Here is a 23,656-nt window from a genome sequence, read left to right as displayed (position 1 = left end):
CCGTATGACTTCAAGTGTTCTTCCAGATGGTATACAACTGAATGAGATGACAGGAGAGATTTCAGGTATTCCAAGTACCTTAGGAGATCCTATTGATGTGAGTATTCAAGTATGGAATGAAGTGGGATCTGAAGAGACAATCTTGACTCTTGTTGTGAAGAGATTCACAATCTTGGCGATAGTATTGATGGTTATTGGTGGTGTAATCCTATTCTGTTTTGTAGTTTTGGTTATGGCTAAAATTATTTCAATGAAGAAGAGAACTCACGAGGGATCCTTGAAAACACTCGAGAGAAAACAGTACCAGAAGATTTGAACATGTTTCACAATCATTCATCTATAATCTGTTTGTTAAGAAATGTAACAAAGTATATTAGTACGAATTAGAGTTACTTGAGTTCTAATCTTCAAACCATTAAGTCGAAGAGAGGCGCATGTTAAGTAGGTAGAAAGACTTGATTATTATATTCTATCGAAGAAAAAAGATGTGAGTATGTTTCTCCGTTTCATCTATTCAATAAGATATATTTCTAAGTTAGTTTTCATTATGTTATCTCGTACTCTTTTTGCTACATCTCGTGTATTACCTATGTACACTATTAATTTACAGGCTTTTGCCACTGTTAGCGATGTTGCTGCTTGTAGCACACAATTTACTGATATTGTCAGATCTCGAACTTGTTGCCATAACTTTCTTCAAAAGGATGTTGATGATACTCTTCTGAACCACATCCTTTCGGAAACTCTTGTACACTATTTGCATGTTGTTGTTATGTGAAAGACAGCTCCTACTGCGAGAAACTGGCAACCTTACAAGATTGTCATCATGAAGGATAAAAAGAATATTGCAAAATTAGCGGAATGCTGCGTCAAAGGTAACGCAAATGTGATTAATCAGGCAGCTGGAGTAGCCGTTTTCTTGGCTGATAGTGGTTGGTTGCTCTCTCTCAATTCTTATCATAGATCCAGTGAAATTAGCTGATGATTTCAAGAGTCTTTGGGAACAAGAAGGAAAAGATGGATCCAAGGTGACTAAGATGTTGAGTACCTTCAACCGCACAATCGGAAAGGGAGGACTCACTGGTTGGTTTAATGAACTCTTACTTAAGTTTGCATCCAAGAAGATGATAACTCCCATCTATCAAACAGGACTTGTAGATTTTGTGTATTTGTTGAGACCGTAGGAGTGGAGTACAAAACAGACAATATTCCCACTTGAGATGTTTGTTCTTTCCTGTCAAGCAAATGGATTGGCTACAGGTATCATGGAGGGATTTGACGGTCGCAGAGTTCGGGGTATTGTCGGCTGCTCAAAGCGTTATTCAGTGAGTGCTCTGGTTCCTTTTGGTTATCGCGATGAAAGCAAGTCTTCGAAGGCATCCATTCGTTATCCTTCGGGTATTGGTTGGGATTCGTGTTTATGCATAGAAACAATGGTTTTCAATGAGAAGTTTGGAAATCAGAGAAGTGGAATCCCTGTGTTGCAGCGTGAGGGTTAATCTCGATGTATACTTTGAGTATAATGATCTGCTATCATATTTTCTTTGTTGCTTTAGTAATGGGAGGTTTGTTGAGATTAATTTGACATTGTTTTTGTCATTCCACAAGTATTGTATTATCAACAATTCACAATATACACCATATGGAAGGGTCTATATCTGAGGTTAAAGAGAACTTCCGTCCATTGAAACGATACTTTCGTCAAAGAGCCCATTGTAATCCTCTGAGTCATAATGATACGTTTTCTTAGTAGAAATTGGACGTTGGATTGAACTTATAGTCCTCAAACTCCAGATGATATGGATTGGTCGGTTCACTTCCCCCAGTATTTTGACTCAAGTAGTGATGGAGTTTTTGTTTTCCATTAGAATTATCTCCTCAAGAACAAAACAAGAATGCTACAAAGTAGGAGTTTACTGGATAATGTGATGTAGACAAGTTAGCATTTTGGATGTTGGTTGTGGTTATGGCGGTTTGACAGGTATATATGAACGGAATGACTGATGGATTAGTGGCTCTAAGTACTATTCTGCCTGAAGAGTTGATCCTTGGTTTGGAGATTCGTATGAAGGTGACTGAGTATGTTGATTTGCGTATCAAGAATTTGAGAGAAGAGAATCCTGGTCAAGTGGAAATAGAAGATTTCTCTTATAAGTAGTATCAGAATGTTTCTGTAATGCGAACCAATGCTATGAAGTATTTAGCGAACTATATTCGAAAAGGGCAGTTATCGAAGATGTTCTTCTGTTTCCCTGATCCTCACTTTAAGGAGAAGAATCATCGTCGACGTATTATATCGTAGTTAACTCCATAACACTATCAAGAAATAGGCAAGTCTTATTATCTGAGTACATGTATTATCTTCAACCTGGAGGTATTCTCTATACAATCACAGATGTCGAAGATTTGGCATTGTGGCATAAAAAACAATTAGAAGATCATCCTGGATTTGAACTATTAAGCGAAGATGAATTGAAAGGAGATAGTGTGGTGGATGCAGTTTATCACTCTACTGAAGAAGGAAAGAAGGTAGAAAGAAATCATGGAAAGAAATTTCTCTATGCTGCTCGAAGGAAAGCGAATGATGAGTGTGTGGATAGTATGCTTTGAGTTGTTTGTTCAACTTGAGTCCTTTTACTATAGAAGGTATCTTACTTGTATCCTATGAATAACATGAAAAGTAGTCATTAACAAACAGTCACTTCAACTAAAGAGACGCTTTCTTTCGCATCTTCTCCATCTTCATCCTCTCTTTCAACACTTCAAACACTCCAATATACTTAGTTTCCTACAAATCACTTCTGTTATCATCCACTTACCAATTCCTTCGAGTAAGTCTCTTCCTTCTCCTCAACCAAATGACTTCCTTCAATCTTCTTTGTGAAATAACGGAAAAATGAAATCTGATTGGGCTTAACCAATGTTATCACTTCTCCTTCTTTTTCTATCGATTAAATTGGCATATTTTGTCTACGAGCACGTGCCGTACGACCTGAACGATGAATATACGTTTCCGTATATTTTGGTACATCATAGTTGATAACCGCGGTTATTCCAGGAATATCGATACCTCGAGCAATTGTATCAGATGATATCAGAATACGTTTGGAACCCGTCTGAAAAGCCTTCATTGTCTCTGAACGTTGTTTGGATGTTAGTTGAGAAGAATACTCAGCAAGAGAACTAGCATCTTCGAGCATCAATTGAAGGAATACGAAGACTCTGGATAATATACCTATCCATGTCATTACCTGTGAACAGTATCAATTCCATTACAGAAAACAAGCACCTTTTTGTCAATTCCAGAAATCATCTGATTAATGACAGAGTATAATACCAGGGGTTTTCGAACCGCTTCCACGACATAATAGCGTTCATGCAGACCAGCAGGAACAGTAAACACATCTATCTAAAAACAGACATGAATGCCTACTCTTCGAACTCATTCCCTTAGTGGTGTAAACAAGCAAATTGGACAATCGCAACTTCTGGATATTGATATTGCTCTCACTGTTCAGAGTTGCTGATAGTAACAGTTTCCGAATTCCCCGTATTTCTGGAATCGATCCATTCTCAACTGTAGAACGATTGCAGCTGCTCTGGAGGCGATAAACACCATCAACACGTTGGAACGAGGATGAGGGAGTTTCATCGAGTCGACTATAGAGCTAAAGGTGATTGTGTGTGTTGATTATATACAACATGAATCCAGTTATCAAAGGATTGTAACAGCAATTTGTCTGCTTCATCTACAACCAAATACTGGAGATTCTGAATGTTGAAGGAAGGATTTGTTTTTATGTATTCAACTAGTTTACCAGGTGTTGCAATCACAATATCCACATTCTCGTCATTGTTCAATACATCCAACTCATTAACGTACTCATCTGTGAGTGAATGAATATGATAACACTAAACCCATCCAATAATCATTTTCATTATAATGTAAGGAATCATGCGCTTCTTGTCCAACAATTACACCCACATGCAAATCTGTTCCCTTTGTATATGCATCAAAAGTTAATTTCGCCTATTTGTCATAAGCAACAACAATCCAGACTTGTTGAACCAAGTCTCGTGAAGGAACCACAACCAATGCACGGATACGAGGCACAATTCGGTTCATCAATGCCTGAATAATAGGAATCACATAGACCTAAGAGAATAAATCAATCACTAGTAATAACACTTACAAGTGTCTTTCCACTTCCAGTTGGGGCACAAATCGTCACATCACGAGCAATACCACACTTATCACCTATAAAGAACCTCCATGATTCATAACCCACAATCAAGGATCTGTGGAATGGCTCGGGTTTGAATCTCAAAGAACTCTTGGATTCCCTCATTCTGCAGATTCTGTCGCAAAATCGGACTCAGTTTCCACTGATTACAGGCTTCGTCTACCGTCATTGCGACGTCCATCGACACCTCTTCAATTTCCATGACAATGATCCGAAAATGAAGTCTAAATGAAGGGAATTGTGTCATTGTTCTCTAAGCAATGCTTCTTTTATTCCTTTTTCTTGTCATTTTAGTAGCTACTGCGACTGTTGAAGAGAACATCCCTTCGTTTGATGCTTTTGTTCGTCGATTTGGAAAACAGTATAAAGACGACGAATATGGGTACTAATAGATGCCAAACGTAACGAACTAGGGATCGACGAGCGAATTATGCTTCCAACACCAAGCGAATGATTCGTGCGCAAAAGTTGTCTGGCATGACGCTTGCGATGAGTTACTATTCGGATTACTCTGAAGTACGATTTCGTAAGCTCCTCATCAGCAACATCGACTACTCAAACTTTCAATTGAGTGATTTTGAGACACCGTCTCCTGAAGATCCAAGTGATAATACTGATATTTCTTGGAATGAACTAATACCAAAGAAGGTGAATGTGGATCCCTTTTTGAAATGTGCAAGTTCGTGGGCCGTTGCAGTCACCACATATATGTACATGAAATACAAACAGGCCGATCCACTCTGGACAGTGAGTCAGAATCACTTTGATTGATCTTTAGGATCATTTTTCTGTCCAACAATTGCTGGACTGTGTTGTAGACAGAAAAGCATCCAATCCTAATACATGTGAAGGTGCTTCCATTGATAGTGCTCTTCGCTATGTATTTGAGAAGGGTATCTGCTTAGAAAAGGATTATAATCCATATTCTGGTACAAAAGAGAAATGTATTCGAGTCAATTGTAACAGGGTTCGCTCCTCCTCTTTCTATCATTCTTAGTACTATATTAAGTTCTATAAGCGGGTTTATCCATCTCTTTCTTCTCTTTTGCATGAATTACACCAAGGTCCTATTATATCTTCAATTGGCGTCAATCCAGATATTCTCCAGTTTTATGTTTCTCAATTTAATGGAAATATCAACATTCTTCATGGTCATTTCCATCGATTGTTCATCTCAGGAATTCTCTCAGAATATTCTCATTCATCTTCACCTTCGTTTCTTACTCTCACAGTTCCTCATCTTCATGAAGAGTCTCGATATCTTCATATTGAAGTTCCTACTAACGTCAGTGATTCTGATTTCACTCATTTTGCTTATATTGCTGAAATCGATCCTCTTCCTCCACTTCAACATCGTTTTGAATGTACTTCTTCCATTTTTCCTGTTTTGTAGATAGCATCATGGATACTGATTCTATCGACTCTCTCATTACACAGAGTCATTGGATTGTACCATGGTCCTCCACACTCTATTCATCATGGCAATTCTGGGGTAGATGTGATAAGAGAGTATCATGTAGGGATCCATCAGATTGAATTGGTTGAATTCTTTACAGAGGCGCAAAAGGGATTGGCGCAGATTCCTTCATTCGATCGTATAGGAATTTGAGTGATATTCTAAAGTAGATGGTGATCGTGATCAATGTCAACTCAAAGTCATTCATCTCACAGGACTGTATCCTATGGAATGTCCATATCGTGATATGATAGAATCAAATCAGAATGATGATGTTGATCCTGATGAGGGGATGGAGAGTAATCAGAGTTTATGTCAGTTGAACTCAACTGTACTTGCATTATTGAGTGATATTATCGAACTCTGTACTACGATTGAGAGTATTGAATTGATTGGTGAGACTGAAGAAATGAATTGATTGTAGACCAGTCCTTCAATTCCTCTCAAATTCTATCATTCCTGCAATTCATTGTTCATCTCGTACCTTCACATCCTTATCTACAACACATTGATGTGTCTGGAAGTTTTGTCAGTGAACTGCATTCAGAGAAATTATCTCGCGTTCTTGAAGCATTGACCAAACAACACATTTCAGTGGAAGGCGTGAATCTGATTCCAAGTAGTGTTCATTTCCATTGATGACTGAAAGAATATGCTTCTAATGATTATGTCACATTTTCACAATTCATGAATCGAAACCCACCTCGAATTCTCATTTACAATCGTTTTCACTGTGTTATCAAATTGAGCTATAGAATCTATTCATGAATCCACTTTAGTGTTAATGAAACGATTTTCACCCATGCGACAAGCTTCCAAAGTAATTATCACTAATGCTTGTTCTGGAGTGGTTTGTTCCTTCTTTTCAAAACGAATGGCGGAAATTTTCAATTCGTTTCCTCACTATTATCTTCGGGTTCTTGATCTCAGTAGTATTTGTCTTTACATTCTGTTCTCTTTCTAGATGATGGAATTACAACCGAGGGAATCTTTCGAATTCTCTTAGCAGTGAAGAATTATCCTCGGTTGACTTCTCTTTCGTTTGATCGTATGCCTTGTTCTATTCTACTACGGATAGGAAATTTGATTGATGATTCGTTTTATCAACCATTCAAGGTGTTCATTCAGGATAGTCTTATTTTCCCTTCTTTACGGCGGATTAGTTTATTAGGTATTATTTGAATACAGACTTTTATAACTAGAGAATCCTATTTCTGCTACCACTTGTACGATGATAAAAGAAATCTTTCTAACACAGTATGATCGAAGTACTGTAGTTATTTGCTAATTTGATTTGTTTTTTACGATTTTTAAATGATCCAGATTTGGCGGCAAGATTGGAGGGGATAGAATTGTTTTGCAAAATGGGAATTAAGGGTCTTTCGAAGCTGATTAGCACATATGCTCCACGAGCAATGAAAGAAGTTGATCCGAAGAAATATACTGGTCGATTAATCGCTATTGATGCCAGTGTCATGATTTATCAATATTTAGTATCTACAGATATTGATTTTCTGATTCGTAGGTTGCAATTCGCACAAATTCGTCGATGAGTTCCTTGATGCTTACAAATTCTGAGGGCGATGTTACGAGGTAAATGTTTTTGTGTCATAATCATTTTAGTCATATTCAAGGAGTTCTTTCGAAGACGATCAAGATGATGGAGGATGGATTGAAACCAGTATTTGTATTCGAAGGTAAACCACCAGAAATGAAACGAGGAGAGGTGATCGTAGTAACTATGGGTCATGACTAGCTTGATAAGAGAAAGGCAAATCGTGAAAAGGCAGAAGAAGAACTGAAGACGGCTCAGGAAACCGGAAATGAAGAGGATATCGAGAAACTTAGTAAACGAGTTGTCCATATGGATTCTTCTCACATCGTTGGCTTTTCGTAAGAATTATGACATTAGGATGATTGCAAAACATTGCTCAAGCTGATGGGAATTCCAGTTGTCGATGCAGCCTCTGAAGCTGAATCTCAATGTGCCGAGCTTGTGAAGAAGAAAGTTGTATGGGGAATGGCAAGTGAAGATATGGACAGTTTGACATTTGGAGCACCATATCTGTTACGTCATTTAACAAAGAGCCAAGGAGGAAAGAAGGATCAAAGTGGTGTGATTGAAGTTGACTTGGCTGCTGTTTTGGAGGATATGAAGTTAACGCAGGAAGAGGTAAGAGAACGAATACATGGTGATTGCTAGTTTGTGGATATGTGTATCCTCTGTGGTTGTGATTATTGTGATACAATCCGAGGAATTGGCCAAGTGAAGGCATATCAATTCATACAAAAGTATCATACCATTGAGAAAGTACTTGAAAATCTTCCTGATAAGTATTCAGTAAGGAGAATAGGAAGGATATGAGTGATAGGTTCCTCCTAATTGGCCTTACCAAGAAGCAAGAAGATTATTTACATCTCCAGAAGTTACAGATGCTCAGAATGTCACAATTAAGTTTACTAGTATTGATAAAGATGGATTACGATCGTTTTTGGTCAATGATAAGGGATTCAATCCAGATCGAGTGAATTCATATATTGAACGATTAGAAAAGGCGAAAGATAAATGTAAGCAAAGGCGAATGGATTCTTTTTTCACTGTGAAATCGACTTCATCTTCACAAAAGCGAAGTCCTCCTCCTGTAACTAAGAAGAGCAAAAGTTCAAAGAAATGTATTCTTTGTTGAACAAACACTCCATGGATCTATGTTGAATTGATTTTCTTTGTTCCTTTCTTTTCCACTTTTTCTTTCTTTGAAGTCTTTTCCTTCTTTTCCTCTTTCGGTTTCTCTTCCTTGACAGTTTTTTTCTTGTCAAACAATTTTGCGATTCCAGTCTTCTTCTGCTCAATTTCCTTCACACCGACATAACTTCGCAAAAGTTTGATCTCTTTTGCCCATCCATGATTCGGACCATATTCATTCTGTCCCCAAGGAGTCTCCAGAATTAACGGAATTCCTCGAAGAGCATCACAATTCATAATTTGACGGAAAGTATCGAGTCCTAACTGTCCTTCTCCCAGAGGCTGATGAACATCCCGATTAGATCCTAATCCTCCCGTAGAATCATTCAAATGCATTGCTTTCAAATACTTCAATCCAATTACCTCATCAAAATCCTTTACCATCTTCTCAACTCCATTCTTCTTCGTCAAGTCGATTCCACTTGCAAATGCATGACAAGTATCGATACAAACACCAATTCGATCCTTGTTCTCAACAGCATCAATAATGCTCTTCAATTCACGGAAATCAACACCAATTGTTCCACCTCCTCCAGCTGTATTTTCAAGAACTATTGTCATATACGATGTATGTGAATGAATATGATTGATCGCTGATGCAATTCGTTTGATCGACTCCTCTTTTGTGCATTTTCGGGTTGTAGATCCTGGATGGATATTCAGATACATTAATCCAAGCTTTTCAACACGTTTACACTCTTCTAACATTGAAGCTTGAGCTTTCTCGAATAGAGAGTTGTCAGGTGTTCCTATGTTACAAAGATAACTACCGTGGGGAAGAATATGCTTTGGCTGAATATCTACGAACAAAGGTATGATTCACCTCTACTGTACTTCTTCATATTGGCTTTGAACTTTTCAACCACATCATCTGCAATTGGTTTTATTGCCCATTGTCGTTGGGATCTAGAATTCAAAACACGTTATCATAAGAACTTCAAAAAGAGTGCGAATGCATTTGCCCCAATCAATGAAGCATTTTCAACAGCATTGAAAACACCACCAGCTGAACTCACATGAGCTCCAATGTAGTATGGAGCTTTTTCTTCATTTGAATCCTCTTTTTCTACATCAATCAGAATGCTATTTCCATATTCTACTCTCTTTCACAACATCAACATCCTTTTCCTCTGTCTTCACTTCTTTCTCTTTAACTACTGAGCTCATAGACTACAAATCACCCAAGAATCAAACAGCAACAGAATGAATGTGACATTCCTGGAAGTATACAGGCAAACGATTTCTCCATATCCCAGAAACTCCTAGTACAGATATCCTTCGAAACAAAGCAAACATGGAGAATCGTTGTGAAACAAACACCCCTTCAACTACATTCCACACAATATCTGTAACATGGGAAGAACGGAAATCTTCGTAGCACTATTAAAAAACTCGATAGTCAAGTCCCTAAACTTCACTATAGTCTCTCATTCCTACTTCTTTCCATGAATAATCAATATATTCGTCCCAGGAAGATTCTCAATCTGACTTACAGAAGCTAGATCAATCTTCTTTGTCTTTCCCTTGAATAACCCTTGTTTGCGTTCCCACTCAATCTATTCATGACTTCATCAATCATCACCAACAAAATTGTCATCACCAACACTGTACACAGAAACAGTTGTGATATGCTTCTTTCCATTCGAGCATACCTTAGCACAGCGAATTCCTTCACTTAACCGATTCAACATCCGATTCCATTCTACCAATGATATTTGGTATTCCAAAATTACCTTCCACATTTGTCTTATATGTATTCGTTGTCTCTCTCAGCTGATTCTCTTCTTGCATAATCTCTAATTGCTGCCTTGTTTCTCCTGGACCCAACACATTTACAACAGGTTCACAGACTTCTTCGGGAGTTACATCGTTATTAGATACATCAAATGGATTGACGCCTATCTGCTTCTGTTCCGCTGCACTAGGTAACTTCGAGAAGGAATCATCACTGGATTGATCGAATGGATTTAACTGAGTCTCTTTGAATTCCGAGTCAAAAGGATTATGACTAGGTTCTTCTGGGTCTGATTCTACTTCATCGAAAGGATTCTTGGTTCTCACGGGGATTTCATCTTGTTCACTGGACTCCTCAAATGGATTCAACTTGCCTGTGGAAACTTCCTCTTCTTCAGAATCCACATCAAATGGATTCAATCTGACAGTTGAAGTCGACCTATCCAAAGTAACACCTATTTCTTGCACTTGTTTTGCCGGATTTTGGTCCAATTTCTGGAGTACCTCTTCTTCTGATCCAAATGGATTGGTGATCCGTTGCTGAGTAGGGAAGAATGAAGGAACCGTAGGAGTGACTGAGTCAAACGAGACCTCAGCATCAAACGGGTTGATGTTCAGGTCATCAGTGAGACTGAGTGATAGTGTGGGGAGAGTAGGTTCAGATGGCTGAGTGGCTGAACTCCGTGGTGAATGAACTGTGGAGAGCGGTACAGGTTGTGACGAGGATGTGTTGAGTGGCTTAGAAGAGAAGGATTTGGGTGATGAAATGATTCTAGAAGAAGAGAATGAATGGAGTGATGAGACTGTCTGAGGTAAAGTGTTGAGTGATCTGGATGAAGAGACTGGATTTGATGAGGAAACTGGAAAACTCCTCATCGTTTCTTCTCTCTTCTTCCTCTCTTCCTCCTCCTGTCTCTCAACTTCCATTCGTTTCTCAGCTTCTTTCACTAATCTCTCCTCTTCCTCTCTCCTTACTACTTCTCTCTTCAATCGTTCTTCTTCTGCAAGACGCTTCGCTTCTGCTTCTTGTCTCTGTTCCATAACGCGAGCAGCAATCTTAGCTTCCTCTTCTTGTCGGCGATGTCTCTCTTCTTCTTCATGTCGCTTCCTTGCCTCATTCTTCTGACGAATTCGTTGTAACTCAGCAGTAATACGCAGCTGTTCCTTGCGTTGTCTCTCTTCATCTTCTTCTCGTTTCTTTTGTTCTTCAGCTAATCGATCAGCCTCTGCCTGTTTCTCTAATCTCTCAATTTCTCTCTTCTCTCTTTCCTTCCTCTCCTTCTCTTCCTTCTCTCTCTCCAGTCGTCTCTTCTCTGCCCTTTCTCTCTCCTTCCTCATCTGTTCCTCCTTCTCTCTCTCCAGTCGTTCTCTCTCCATTCTCTCTTTCTCTATTCTGTCTCTCTCCATTTTCTCTCTCCTCAATCTCTCCACAGCCTCTTTCACAACTCTTTCCCTCTCAGCCTTCTCGCTTTCCTCTCGCTCTTTCTCCATTCTCTCCTTTTCTTCCTTCTCTCTCTGCAATCTCTCTTTCAATTCCTCTAACCGTCTCTTTTCCTCCTCCAGCTCAGCTAATGCTTCCTCCTCCCTTCTACGAGACTCCTCTCTGCGATTCCTCAGTTCTTCATCCAACCTCGCTTTAGCATTCATTTCAGCTCGTAATCGATCCGCTTCGGCACGTAGTGCTGCTTCCTCCTCTTGAACTCGATCTCGTGAATACGACGCATTTATACCTTCTCGTCTTCGACGGCGCTCTTCACGACGTATCCGACGGGATTCTTCTTCATTAAGCTCCGATCCAACAGAAATCTATATATCACGTACATAGTTATTCAAAACATTTTCAGATAATTCAGAAATGGAATAAGGTGTTGACTGACATGTACTAGTACTAGTTATAAACAAGAGATCGCTAACACACACTCTTTCAATTCCATTTCATTCAGTTCTCTTCCTGTATACATATCAAACATAGTTCCAATCACCTATACATCAAATCAAGCGAACCAATCATATACTCGATCTCGATCCGCCTTCGACGCTCTACAAGTTCTCTCGTGAGATTGCATTTCCATTTCCGTTACTGCTGTACCACATGCCTTACACAAACCATAGAGTTCATCTTCAAGGTAGTGCATTCTAGAGTCATAATCACTATAATACTCTTACTCTGCAACCGAAGAACCCTAGAATACGCGAAAACAAATGACAACCGTTTCGATTGAACAGTCGTCAATATCGTCTGATTCCCGGTATTACGTATAACCAGGTCAAGTACAGATTCTCAACAAATGACAGTAACAAACAAAACAACATTTCTCAATCAACCCATACCAGTTATCATGGTCAAACTTGATTTCCTTCACACGAATTCCTTCCACAGTACTAAACAACCATTCCAATTCGCCTTCAGCAAATAGATGATAATACCGATCCAATTTCACTTCCTCACCCAATTCAGATGGTGTAGTCCATCCCACCATTACCTCTTCATCTACCTGAACAAATTTCGTTTCCCTTTTATTCTTCGGAATTCCATCCACTGCCCACACTACAATCAATGCTTGTCCACCCGATCGCAACACACTGACAAGTGATAGAAGGAAACGTCTTCGTAAACTATTTGTGGAAAGATGATGCAAAACAGCAACACAAATAACAAAATCAAACGAATTAGAACGATATGGAAGGAACAAACCATCCACAAGAGCAACTTCATAGGCACGGTCTCTACATATCTTCAACAATTCTTCACATCGATCACAACCAATCATTGCCACTTTCTTTTCCTTGTTAAAGTAGTCCAGATATTTGCCGTTACCACAACCAAGATCTAACACAATAGAAGAAGCTGGAATCGTATCCAGAAATTCTCGAACACACGACCATTTGGAAAATCGAGTTCTGGAGAAATGAGAACTAATTCTGTCATACACCTAATTGTCACTTCTTTGTTATTCTATTACCTGATATACATGTTCTTCCTCCAGCTTCGTTGGTTTGCTCTTCATTGTGGATTCTTTCAGTCGATCGATACAATGATCAGGATAGATGCAAGTACAAGGTGTTTTCCTCTTCTATTCCTTATCGATTTCAAGCACACCTACCTCAACAGTAACAAACAGTATACTTCCTTCACTTGTCTTCACAATAACTGATTTGGTGAACCGAATTCTCGAACTCACTTGGATCCAATCATGAACCACGTCCGATGTCCAAACCCGACCACTATGTTGACATCGCACTGACCATGGATTCGAATCCAATGTTCCTAACACAAAACTGTCACCCCACAGGTTGTGAGGTAAAGAGAGAGAAATGGAAGTTTTATTGAAAACGAGAAGAGTATCGTATGAAGTAGACAGTTGGTTATTCAACAGAGAGAGAAACGAGATGAGACATGGAGGACTCATTGAATCGATTGGAATTGTGATAAATTCGGATTCCTTCATTGTTTCACTGAGTATCGAACGCATTTGGGAATACAGATTTGTGAGTTCCTTGGGAGGTACAATCTTCTCAGCCTCTAAAGATCACATTGACTCAACTCCATCACTCTGACATAAATAGAACGATAATACATCAGATTTGCTATTGTCCATTCGATGGACATCACAATACTCTGCATGAATAGAAAAAGGGTTTCCATAACCCTTATCAAACAGTTCCTTAACATCTCTTGCAATATCAACAGACTCAAAAGTAACAATTGCCTGATTCTCGCTACAAGTGAAATCAAAACTCAAATTCATACTTGGAATCAAAACTACGAATCGTAGTATTGCAACCATGAAACAAAGACTTCAAACTCTCCTCATCGGGAATTTTGACGCCATCTATTGACTTCCATGAACAAAGAAGTACTTTTGTAGGGAGTGTAGATAGAGCAATCTCCTTATCGCTCATTCTATGTTCATTCGGCAAACGCGGTATAACCCCGTTGGCGCAACTTCAAGAATTTTCAACAAACAATCCACACAGTTGTATCTTCATAAACTATTCTTTTTACACAATGGTAGTCTGGACAATGCTCCGTTAATTTCACCATCAACTCAGGAGAACGGAAGATTCGAATGAGAAGTTCATAGATTCTCTTTTCATCAATAGAATGAGCTCTAGAATCATTACTCCAAACAGATCACCATTACGGATATTTGCTGAATCGACAGATATAGAGACAATGAACCAAATTCAACAACAAAGTACTATCTGGCATATACGAATAGCTACGTTTTATTCATTTTAACCACATCCTCACATGATCGAGTTCACTTGAGGAAGAAGGAAATTGCGAATTACTCCTCCCACAGTCACCAAAATAGTCACATACAATCCTATAATCCCAACACTACCCAACATGCCGATTTCATCTGCTACAAGAGCTACACTGATTAAATCTCTTCAGTCAGTTACAATTCAACACTGGATCATTAACAACCCATAACTCTAAAGTTGATCCTAATTCTGTCACATTCCATGCAGTACTAGAACGAATGTTCCAGACAAGCTGACCTTCAGAATCAGTTTGCATACGCATCTACAGTACAATAATCCATTCATTCTTACAGCAATAGAATTGAACTGAGATGCATCTTTGTCAATGAACTGAACCTTATCACTGGACGAAAGATAAAATAAACGAGGGAAACTGAGTATAAGATATGATACAAATCCCTACAATTTCGGAATCACCAATTCTGTTGAATTTAATTGAAGGATCTTTTGTAACTCCATAAATCATTAAGATTTCCCCAATTCCATAAAGAATAAGGATATTTACATTGTTGATGATTCAATGAAACTTCACAGGATCCTCGTGTTTGTTTCGTGTCCTTAAAATTATTCTCTCTCTACAGGCACACAGTCGGATTAGTTCGTTCAAACAGAATATCCATTCGCATCCGAATCGAGGTAGAATCCTGCAATTCTTCAATCAGTTCTTTAATAAGATAATCACTCACTTCCCAATGCATCAGGGAAGATGATGGAGATTGAATGATTTGTGCTGCCGATTGCCATGCATCATTCAATACAGATTGCTTCCTATGATACAATTCTTCTGTGAATAGATTGGACCAGGCCTCAAACTCCGAATGAGGAATGATGTGAGATGTGAATAGATGATCAAACTGCAAAATTGGAATTGTGTAATTGGGACTCTATCATTGACATAGAGTGATTAAACATACGATCAAAGAGAAACTGATTGATGTCGATTGCACTGGATTCTGAACGAGAACTGGAGATGATGATGAGAACAAGAGAAGAGGGAATACAAGAAGAAGCTAACTGAAAAGATACCAAAATACCCTACAATTATGCCAATCAACAATAACCCTCCATTTGTGGTTTTCTCTTTCGGAGGTCGCAGTTCGGCTCGTGCATACAACTCATCACTCTCACGTTGTTCACTCTATTCATTACAATCTAATGACAAAAATACTCCATATTTTGCATCATACAGAATTCTGTGTATTTCTTCAATACAGAACCAATTGCTCATATCCAGTACTGTTTTTGTTGTCACCCACTCTAAGAGCGTATTCATCTCGTAGATAAATGGAATCGACACATAAACCTATGTATCAGCATTCTTATCAGAAACAACCAAATATGATAAATGTCCAATAAGACTAGTATCTTCTTTCACTTTGTCAAGGATTCGATTTGCTTTGAGTGGATAACTAGAATGACAAAAATCATAACTATTTCTACCCATAACGAATTTGGAGTGAAGAATAGAATAGATAAAGGAGTTGAAGGAGAATATAAAAAAGAGCGAAGATATTATCGTCCCAATTCTGATAACTGTGATAGGGTACAATAATAACAAAATACCCCTATTATGTTAAGTCATTCAATAATAGCTTGAAGTAAGGATATAATGATACAAATTGCATATACACAATGAAAAACATACTTAGCAACAATATCCATCTTAAATTGAGAAGAAGTGATAATGATGTACCTTAAGACTCAAATACTTATCAGTCACAATAACAAGCACTGATATAATAACAAATATAACAGTAGAAGCTTGTAGTTGGTTATTGAATATGTTATTTCCATACTCAGAATAATGATTGTCAAGAGACTACTAATACTGATATGAAAGGATATGCGACGATTGACAGCTCTGGAGATAAACAATAGAGAATAGATAAAGATGATAAATTGAATGACGACTTGATGCCTGGTCATCAACTCCTCTAATCAGTCTTACCATAAATAACTACGGCCTATACGACATGGAGCCTATGATAGATAAGGATACCTATACAGTACTTCAAGATAAGTCGAGATAATATGATTGAATGGAGTCTTCTCTAACAATCGTGTGATGAATGTACTAGAATTGAGAGTAACTGATTCTCATACTGTTCAATTGAATCATCAAAACTACTCTCCAATGGATCAGATTCTTCGAGTTGCTGCTTTTCATACTCCTTCTGAGACTCAGATAGGAGGTTGACTGAATGAATTCCTCTGATCTATGGAATGAGATGAAATGAACACTCTCACAGATAAGAAGAGTTTGTAAGAGAATAGGAGAAGAAGAAGAATGAAATCCCAAATGAGACTTGATCCTCTTGGAGGAGCGTTCTAATGAAGGAACAATATGAATGGAATGAAACTGGATATGTAAATAGAATCAGTCTTATACATGGAATAAATAAACAACGGTTGAAATTGATCTGGAATGAATTTGGTATCACAGTATGGTGATAAGTGTAATTCCCAAATGCCTGAGTCTTGAGGTGTTGTTTGACAAATCAATGGAGTTTGGATAATGAATCGAATGCCCATACTTATCAATACAATCCAAATAGCTGAATTCAGATAAGTGTGAGTGAATGAAAGAGGGGAAATAAACCCGAAAACAAACAAATGAATGGAATAAATAGCAGTGAGGAGATCTCCTCGTAAGAGTAATAAGAAGCTAAGATATAACACAATACACCATTCAAAATGTGATAAAGACATTCTATCATAATAACAGAATGGTAATGATTACTTTGTTGTCAACCATGTCTGAGTCGAATTCAAACGATTCTTCCAGTAATCATTCCATTGTTGTTTCCAATTCTTTTGTTCATTACAATTCAAAACATTCAACTAGAGAAGATTATACAAGGAGAAAATACCTTATCCGAAGAGAATGGTAACAAAGGATTCATTATAGTGAATACTGGGTTCCAATTCTCATCATGAACATTCTGAAGTGCTAATGTATGTGTTAAACCAGTCTCTGTTAAGTACTAATATTATATCAATCCAAATACCAACTACGATCACTTGAAAATAAGTAATAGATTGGAGTTGAAGAAGAGAGACATCACAAATATGATTGAATGGAATGTACAAATTTAGAGCTTTTTTTGGACTGATAAGTTGGATATAACGATCATTATAATTCATAATTACATCACATAGTTCCCCGTGGGAAATACTTGATGTGTCTTTGACGAACTGACCATAACATACACCATGGAAAGAAGGAATATCCCTATGAACTGGTTCAACTTTTATATCCACTTCTGAGATGGATTGAGAATCCTTAGTACTCTCCAAACTAACTGAATTATTCTCATGGTTTGTAGCTTCAAATCTAACATTCTCTTCAGGGATTTCATAGAATGTAGAATCATAAGAAGATGAAGGAGAGAAATACAAAGTCTCTGATTTGGAGAATGATGAGTCACTCTCTTCATTCACCTCATTCTCGTCATCCTTATCAGTTTTCTCACTCATTCCTTCAATCCTCTCATCAATCCCTTCACTCACTCCTTCTCTCTCACATTCTACTCCCACAATAACTCTAACCGGAGACGTAATCTTAAGCTGATCATATACACAATGAATCTAATCAATTATCCACTGTTCCCTCACACACATTTAGAACCATTTCTTTATTCGGAGTTAACCCACGTACTTCTACTCTTACCCATCCTTTCTCCTTCTCAATTTGCAAAGAATCAAGACCAAAGAAGTAAGAGACAATTTTTTCATTCATCTTCTCACAACACTCAATCACAACACCTGTCAACTCATCCAAAGGGGTTGACAGTGGAAACTCCAACACCAACAAACAAGTAAAACCGTCAATTCGAACTGCTCGAAGATTCTCAGGAGATTGATACAATGAAACTCCCACTACAATGAAACTCCTTATTTCATTATTACTCTCTTTATATACAGTATTCTCAACAATAAGGACCTGACCTACAACTGATTGTACTTTCGACTGCAATCTCGTTTCCTTCAATCGAATCTCTATGCTAAATGTCTCATTCTTTCACTACCTCGTTCTTGCTCCCTTCTCTCACAAATTAGTCCTTCCATTAATCCCTTCATTTGTTCCTTTGAATTCTTCATTGCTGTCAACAATGATTGATAAGATGAATGATTAATCATCAGATCCTATGATATACAAGAATCACTGGTCATACATAAAGAGACAATACTATCAAAAGGAGGGAATAGTAACCCATTGCAGAATAACTGGAGAAATAATGGCATTCCACAATCTGACCTTTTTCTATGTGAACTCCATCACCCAAACACATAGCTCGTCCATCAAACAAATCACTTCTGAATTTGTCAATTCCAAAAACATGTAATAATGTTCTCCAGAATGCATTCATTGAATGGAGTTCTGGGAAGAAAGGGAGTTGGAAGAGACACAAACAGACAACAAAACCAAAAAGACAGTATTGAATGATATGAAGAGAATAAGCAGTAATCCTATTCGTATATCTAAAATGACAGACAATAAGCTTGGTTACATTCCATGGAATGAATAGAGAAGTGGAAGAAGTGATGGTAATGAGGATGCCTTAAGTGAAGTTATGAAGAGAATAAACAGGAAGAGTTCATTCATGACTGAAAACAGACCGAATTTTGTCTATCCAATCATCTATTCGATTTATCTTTACTTCATTCTTAAGTGATTGAGATGAATTCTGACTTCGTGTAGTCATGACAACAGCAAGGAAGAATTCAAGAAGATCAATCATGAGCGAAGTATAACAGTATTCAGACATCAAGAAGAAATGATTCCATGAGGGAGATAACGAAGTAGAGATCCACTGATCTATGAATCAAAGAAGCATTGTATAAAAACAAGGCTGCAATGATACCCAGAGAAACTCAATCAAAGACCAAATAGCCAACAGATTCCGAGTTACAATGGACTTCTGTGAAAAGAGTAGAATTGATAGGAAGAGAAGGTTCATGAGTGATGATACTGTTTGAGTACCTGCTATCAATTATCCAATTCACAGATAATCACCTCCAATCGTCATCAACCCCAATAACAAACAAGATAAAATGGAATTCCAATAATCATAACATAAATGAACACATTTCTTCAACCCCAAACTAACAGTTGTTCGAATCCTCCTCCATTCTTGTTTTCTCTTCATTCCTCTCATTAATCTTTCCTTTTGCTTGTGAATCTTGCTCAATCGCTTTGATGCCTTCTCCAGTTCACCTACTCTCTTCTCCTGATCAGCCAGAGTGTCACTCCATTCTCCTGACGATAAGTCTTTCAATAACTCTTGTTCTTCTTTCTCAAGCTGTGTTGATTCATCTTCCACTTCAACTACTTCAACAGGAGAACAAAAATGAGATCGAATATGAAAGAGAGAATGGATCCAATTCTTTGAAATATGATCAGAATTAACCCAATTCATAATCAGTGTGAGACCTATAATAATCATGGAACTTCGCATCAATAATGTCTTATAGTGAACCACTTCTCGGAATTCTTGGGACCAGAATGTAACAGTTTCAATGGGAGTAGCAAATGGATAGGATGAGCATACACCCAGAATCCTATGTTGTCACAGAATGAGTCAACAATACTCTAATAGAAGTTGAACACGATGAGAACAGGTAGAGAGGAACGAGAATGAACCAAGGGATTGAATCACACTGAAGATAAACACGGGGATCATGAGATAGTGACCACATTGTTTCCAAGGATAATCAGATCGCAGAATGAAGAACTATGAATGAGATGGTAAAGACATTCATACAATCAGGAAGAAAAGAATTAAAAAAGTGACAATATTGGGCATTGCAGAAATACAAGCAAGAATTCCAGCAATACAAAGCTATTATGGAAACACAGAAACATACATACAACATGAACAAATCGATCAAAGGAAGAATAGGCTGGTTTAGGAGTGACTGATTCAATGAGTGGTTCTGTTAACGGATTGGATGATGATTTGAATGAATTGGATTGAGTATAAAGATAAAATGAATAGTATTTGATAAATAAGGGAGCTAGATAACTGAACACACGTCCTGATTGATGATCTTCCTCTAATTATGATTCATACCGTGAATCTGGACTTAGTGAATGAATCGATTTATATAGTCCCCATTCTATTGAAGAGATAATGGAAGGAAGATGAATAGTGAGTGAAGTGAAATTTAGAAGGACAGATGACGTGGATAGAAGGAGAAGAAAAAACTGAATTGAAGTTAAAATGATAGAAACAAGTTTGGATGGTTTAAAAACATGAAATGTGATTATGATTAGGAAGAGAAGGAGAGAAAGAGTAACAGAGAGAGAAGGAGTATCTATGAAGACACATAGCAAACAAGTGATGAGAAGAAGGAGATATGATGAAGAGGGAGCAAGAGATAATGGTGGAAGAAACGAAGAAAGAGATATGAGAAGCAAAAGAAGAAGAGGAAGAAGAAGCGAGGGGAACAAAGAGAGAGGTTGAGTAGGGTTCTCATATCCCATCAGACCCCATAACTGAAAGAGTTCAGTTAATTGAGAAGACTAGAAATGATAGATTCAAGAGAGAAGAACAGGAAGAAGAATTGAAGAGCCCACCTTGCTTATGATGATAAGAACAGTTGATATCAGTGGAATAGAAGGAATGTTAACCAAATGATCATATACACTGAGACAAGTGAGAATGAAGAGTGGTATGTCCATTTTAGCAGCAAGAAGGAGGAAGATAGAATAGCGAATGAGTATGGAGAGAGTGTGATAGATGTGATGAAGAACTGAATATGAAGTAGAAATGGAATGACTGAAATTCAACATATTTATGTGTTTAATATTGAAGTATTGATAAAACTAGAGTTAATGAAGAACAGAATGAACACTCTTTGAATACTGTACAGTAATACTATGATTATCAATTGAATATAACGATCCACTGAAAACAGACTTCCAATGTGATTACCAAAGAATGCCAATAAAAAACGAGGATTACGAATAAAGTAACAGAATGAAACAGAACCAAAGAACGAATTTAATTGAACCAGAATACCATACCACAATGTGAGCTGTCTCCATACAATATTAGGAAGAACGATAAATTGAGATTGGATTGAGTTCAAGAAGTTTTTAGAATCATTTCCCTGTTCATTTAATAGCAGTTCAGCCTCCTTCCTATTGTAGGCATGTTGAGATGAACAACAGAACAGAACATCAACCAGTCCAAATATTAGGAATCCACATGAGAAGAGAGAAGGATACAATCCAACCCAGAGTAGAAGGAGTGAGTAGTATATGAAGAGAAGAATAGGAGTAGCATAGATAAGAATGGAGATTCCGTGAGAGGATAAGAAGTGGTGAATTGAAGACACTTCGATAGGACTGGAGGAGAGTGAAGAAGAATTTGGATCCTCTTCAGGTGTATGCAAAATGAGAGATAGTGATAAGAGATTGAAAAATAGCATGAGTGGGAGAAGAGAGGATTGGATTCCAAATATCTGAAGAATATATTCAATTCCAGAAATCGAATTGACGAAGGGATAGAAAGTCATAGCTACGACTCTAGAAATAAGTCCATTCAATTATAAGAACTGGAGAATAGTACAAGTCGATTGAATGAAAAACAACCATTTCTTTGTTGAATGAAAGAGAAACGACCGTTGTGAGATAACCAAAAGTATTATCAATGAGATATAATTTGTCACAGAAAGGCAAAATGCAAAAGAAAGCAACTGAGAGATTCGGAAAATACCCATCGGCACATGAAAGTGAATTTGGTCCTTCTACAATTGATATTATTTATGTATATATGTACATTCTCTTTTGGATACTTTAGGAGAAGCCAAATAGAAAGAACAAGAGCCATTCCCTCAACAAGCAAACAACAAAGACCATTCATAGAACAAAGCGAATAAAATCCAATGTAACTGATCCACTAATCGTTATTTTCCAAATCCAAGGCTACAGGAAATGAAACAAACGTCGCTAGAATATTTCCACAAATGGACAAACTCAAAATCCCAAAGACTGTTGCAATGAACCCCCGTGCAATTATCCCTGACAACGCATGGTTATACATCATAGAAATCACGAGTATGATATCCAAAAGCGAAATAAAAGATCTTCTACATACACTGGAGATACAAAAAAGGATCAGAAAACCAAGATGCCCCAACTGTATCGCAGTCAGCTTTCTCTCTACTTGCATCATCTTGCAGGATCAAATAGAGTCGATTAAGAAAATAACCTCCCAAACGAAGAAAAAGTAGTCATCAACAAACAGTAATTCATTCAATAGACTCGGTTCTAACCCTAAGTTCTTGATTTCCGTGAGCAAATTGGCAGGAACTACCAAACTGACAGTTGCCACGCATATAATTGCGACACAGTTTAGTTTTATAAGAAGCACGTTTCCTCTCCATTTTTTTCTCTCGTCTTGATAATGTCTTCTGTGTAAAAGATCCTTCGACAGATGGTACAGAAAGTATAGGAATACAAGAATCAGTTGGTCTAGTTACTTGATGATTCTGCGAATATACATAACTACGAATCTCTGGTTGCACAGTCTGTTGAAGTGGAGCTCTATTAGGCTCAAAATAGTACTCTCCGGTGACATCGACTTCATCAAAACTAGGCAAAGAATCCTTCATGGGACGGATTTTGTGATAACGATAATTCTCTAGATCCACAGAGAGCGAAGAAGTCGGCGATACTAACCATAATCAATACAATATCAAATATACTCAACTGACCGTACGAATAGTCAAAAGAGTTTTGATAAGGGTTCATGATTCCATGATAGTCACCGAACGAAAAAGGGGATTGTGAGACTCTCAAATAAGGGTGCTCATTGTGTCCAACCAGGTGACGGGTTTCTTCCTCGTTTAGAGGATCATAAGAACATGATTTCGGTAGATGCGTAGAATCAGAAGATAGCTAGACAAATAAGACAGTCATGATGAATCCCACCTGCTGACGAAACATAAAAGTGATACAGCAATAGAACCTGAGAAATAAGGAGCACAGTAAGAGATCAAATAAGATAGTTGTCTAGGCTGTAGAAGTCCGGTAGGACACAAATAATCCGGAACAACAATGATTAGAACCAATAACTAATGCAATCCGGGATCTGGAACTGTGATTATTGTCCCTACTTTTGGATGATTCAGTCACGGTTATTTCATAAACATGGCAAGTATCTTGATCTCTTCGAAACACCACTTTTCGTGCTCAAT

General features: G+C 37.8%; 9 protein-coding genes across 9 annotated transcripts; 4 read left to right on the top strand and 5 right to left on the bottom strand.

The window, feature by feature from the left end:
- Positions 1-547: 547 nt before the first annotated feature.
- JH06_2270 (nitroreductase-like protein) lies at positions 548-1,499 on the top strand (the record flags this gene model as incomplete). The annotated part of the gene is made up of 5 exons (XM_014671781.1): positions 548-748; positions 782-932; positions 964-1,154; positions 1,185-1,398; positions 1,429-1,499. 5 exons carry the CDS (start codon positions 548-550, stop codon positions 1,497-1,499), a joined length of 828 nt encoding a protein of 275 aa, XP_014527267.1.
- A 143-nt stretch (positions 1,500-1,642) lies between these two features.
- On the top strand, positions 1,643-2,610 carry JH06_2269 (tRNA guanine-methyltransferase; the record flags this gene model as incomplete). Its single annotated transcript, XM_014671780.1, has 7 exons — positions 1,643-1,749; positions 1,781-1,839; positions 1,869-1,905; positions 1,935-1,981; positions 2,013-2,128; positions 2,159-2,298; positions 2,331-2,610. 7 exons carry the CDS (start codon positions 1,643-1,645, stop codon positions 2,608-2,610), a joined length of 786 nt encoding a protein of 261 aa, XP_014527266.1.
- A 97-nt stretch (positions 2,611-2,707) lies between these two features.
- Positions 2,708-3,446, bottom strand: JH06_2268 (putative ATP-dependent RNA helicase; the record flags this gene model as incomplete). The annotated part of the gene is given in 5 exon segments (XM_014671779.1): positions 2,708-2,788; positions 2,820-2,944; positions 2,975-3,222; positions 3,252-3,405; positions 3,422-3,446. The coding sequence occupies 5 exon segments, from the start codon at positions 3,444-3,446 to the stop codon at positions 2,708-2,710; spliced, it is 633 nt and encodes a 210-aa protein (XP_014527265.1).
- Positions 3,447-3,660: 214 nt separating this feature from the next.
- Positions 3,661-4,446, bottom strand: JH06_2267 (hypothetical protein; the record flags this gene model as incomplete). The annotated part of the gene is made up of 5 exons (XM_014671778.1): positions 3,661-3,912; positions 3,986-4,030; positions 4,052-4,156; positions 4,194-4,258; positions 4,290-4,446. The coding sequence occupies 5 exons, from the start codon at positions 4,444-4,446 to the stop codon at positions 3,661-3,663; spliced, it is 624 nt and encodes a 207-aa protein (XP_014527264.1).
- Positions 4,447-4,504: 58 nt separating this feature from the next.
- JH06_2266 (hypothetical protein) lies at positions 4,505-5,015 on the top strand (the record flags this gene model as incomplete). Its single annotated transcript, XM_014671777.1, has 2 exons — positions 4,505-4,626; positions 4,658-5,015. The coding sequence occupies 2 exons, from the start codon at positions 4,505-4,507 to the stop codon at positions 5,013-5,015; spliced, it is 480 nt and encodes a 159-aa protein (XP_014527263.1).
- A 2,049-nt stretch (positions 5,016-7,064) lies between these two features.
- On the top strand, positions 7,065-8,387 carry JH06_2265 (FLAP endonuclease; the record flags this gene model as incomplete). Its single annotated transcript, XM_014671776.1, has 7 exons — positions 7,065-7,193; positions 7,226-7,293; positions 7,324-7,432; positions 7,457-7,582; positions 7,613-7,873; positions 7,904-8,041; positions 8,073-8,387. The coding sequence occupies 7 exons, from the start codon at positions 7,065-7,067 to the stop codon at positions 8,385-8,387; spliced, it is 1,146 nt and encodes a 381-aa protein (XP_014527262.1).
- Positions 8,388-8,404: 17 nt separating this feature from the next.
- Positions 8,405-9,610, bottom strand: JH06_2264 (endonuclease; the record flags this gene model as incomplete). Its single annotated transcript, XM_014671775.1, has 4 exons — positions 8,405-9,243; positions 9,273-9,349; positions 9,380-9,509; positions 9,544-9,610. 4 exons carry the CDS (start codon positions 9,608-9,610, stop codon positions 8,405-8,407), a joined length of 1,113 nt encoding a protein of 370 aa, XP_014527261.1.
- Positions 9,611-12,444: 2,834 nt separating this feature from the next.
- On the bottom strand, positions 12,445-13,185 carry JH06_2263 (tRNA (uracil-5-)-methyltransferase; the record flags this gene model as incomplete). The annotated part of the gene is made up of 2 exons (XM_014671774.1): positions 12,445-13,110; positions 13,141-13,185. 2 exons carry the CDS (start codon positions 13,183-13,185, stop codon positions 12,445-12,447), a joined length of 711 nt encoding a protein of 236 aa, XP_014527260.1.
- A 1,839-nt stretch (positions 13,186-15,024) lies between these two features.
- On the bottom strand, positions 15,025-16,092 carry JH06_2262 (hypothetical protein; the record flags this gene model as incomplete). Its single annotated transcript, XM_014671773.1, has 7 exons — positions 15,025-15,333; positions 15,364-15,459; positions 15,489-15,587; positions 15,618-15,752; positions 15,783-15,858; positions 15,890-16,014; positions 16,066-16,092. The coding sequence occupies 7 exons, from the start codon at positions 16,090-16,092 to the stop codon at positions 15,025-15,027; spliced, it is 867 nt and encodes a 288-aa protein (XP_014527259.1).
- Between the last annotated feature and the right edge of the window lie 7,564 nt (positions 16,093-23,656).

This window comes from Blastocystis sp. subtype 4 (assembly GCF_000743755.1).
Source record: "Blastocystis sp. subtype 4 strain WR1 chromosome Unknown seqid_0136, whole genome shotgun sequence".
Taxonomy (NCBI): domain Eukaryota; class Bigyra; order Opalinata; family Blastocystidae; genus Blastocystis; species Blastocystis sp. subtype 4.
The sequence above is the reverse complement of the archived record's forward strand: the minus strand, read 5'-3'. Positions and strand labels throughout refer to the sequence as shown.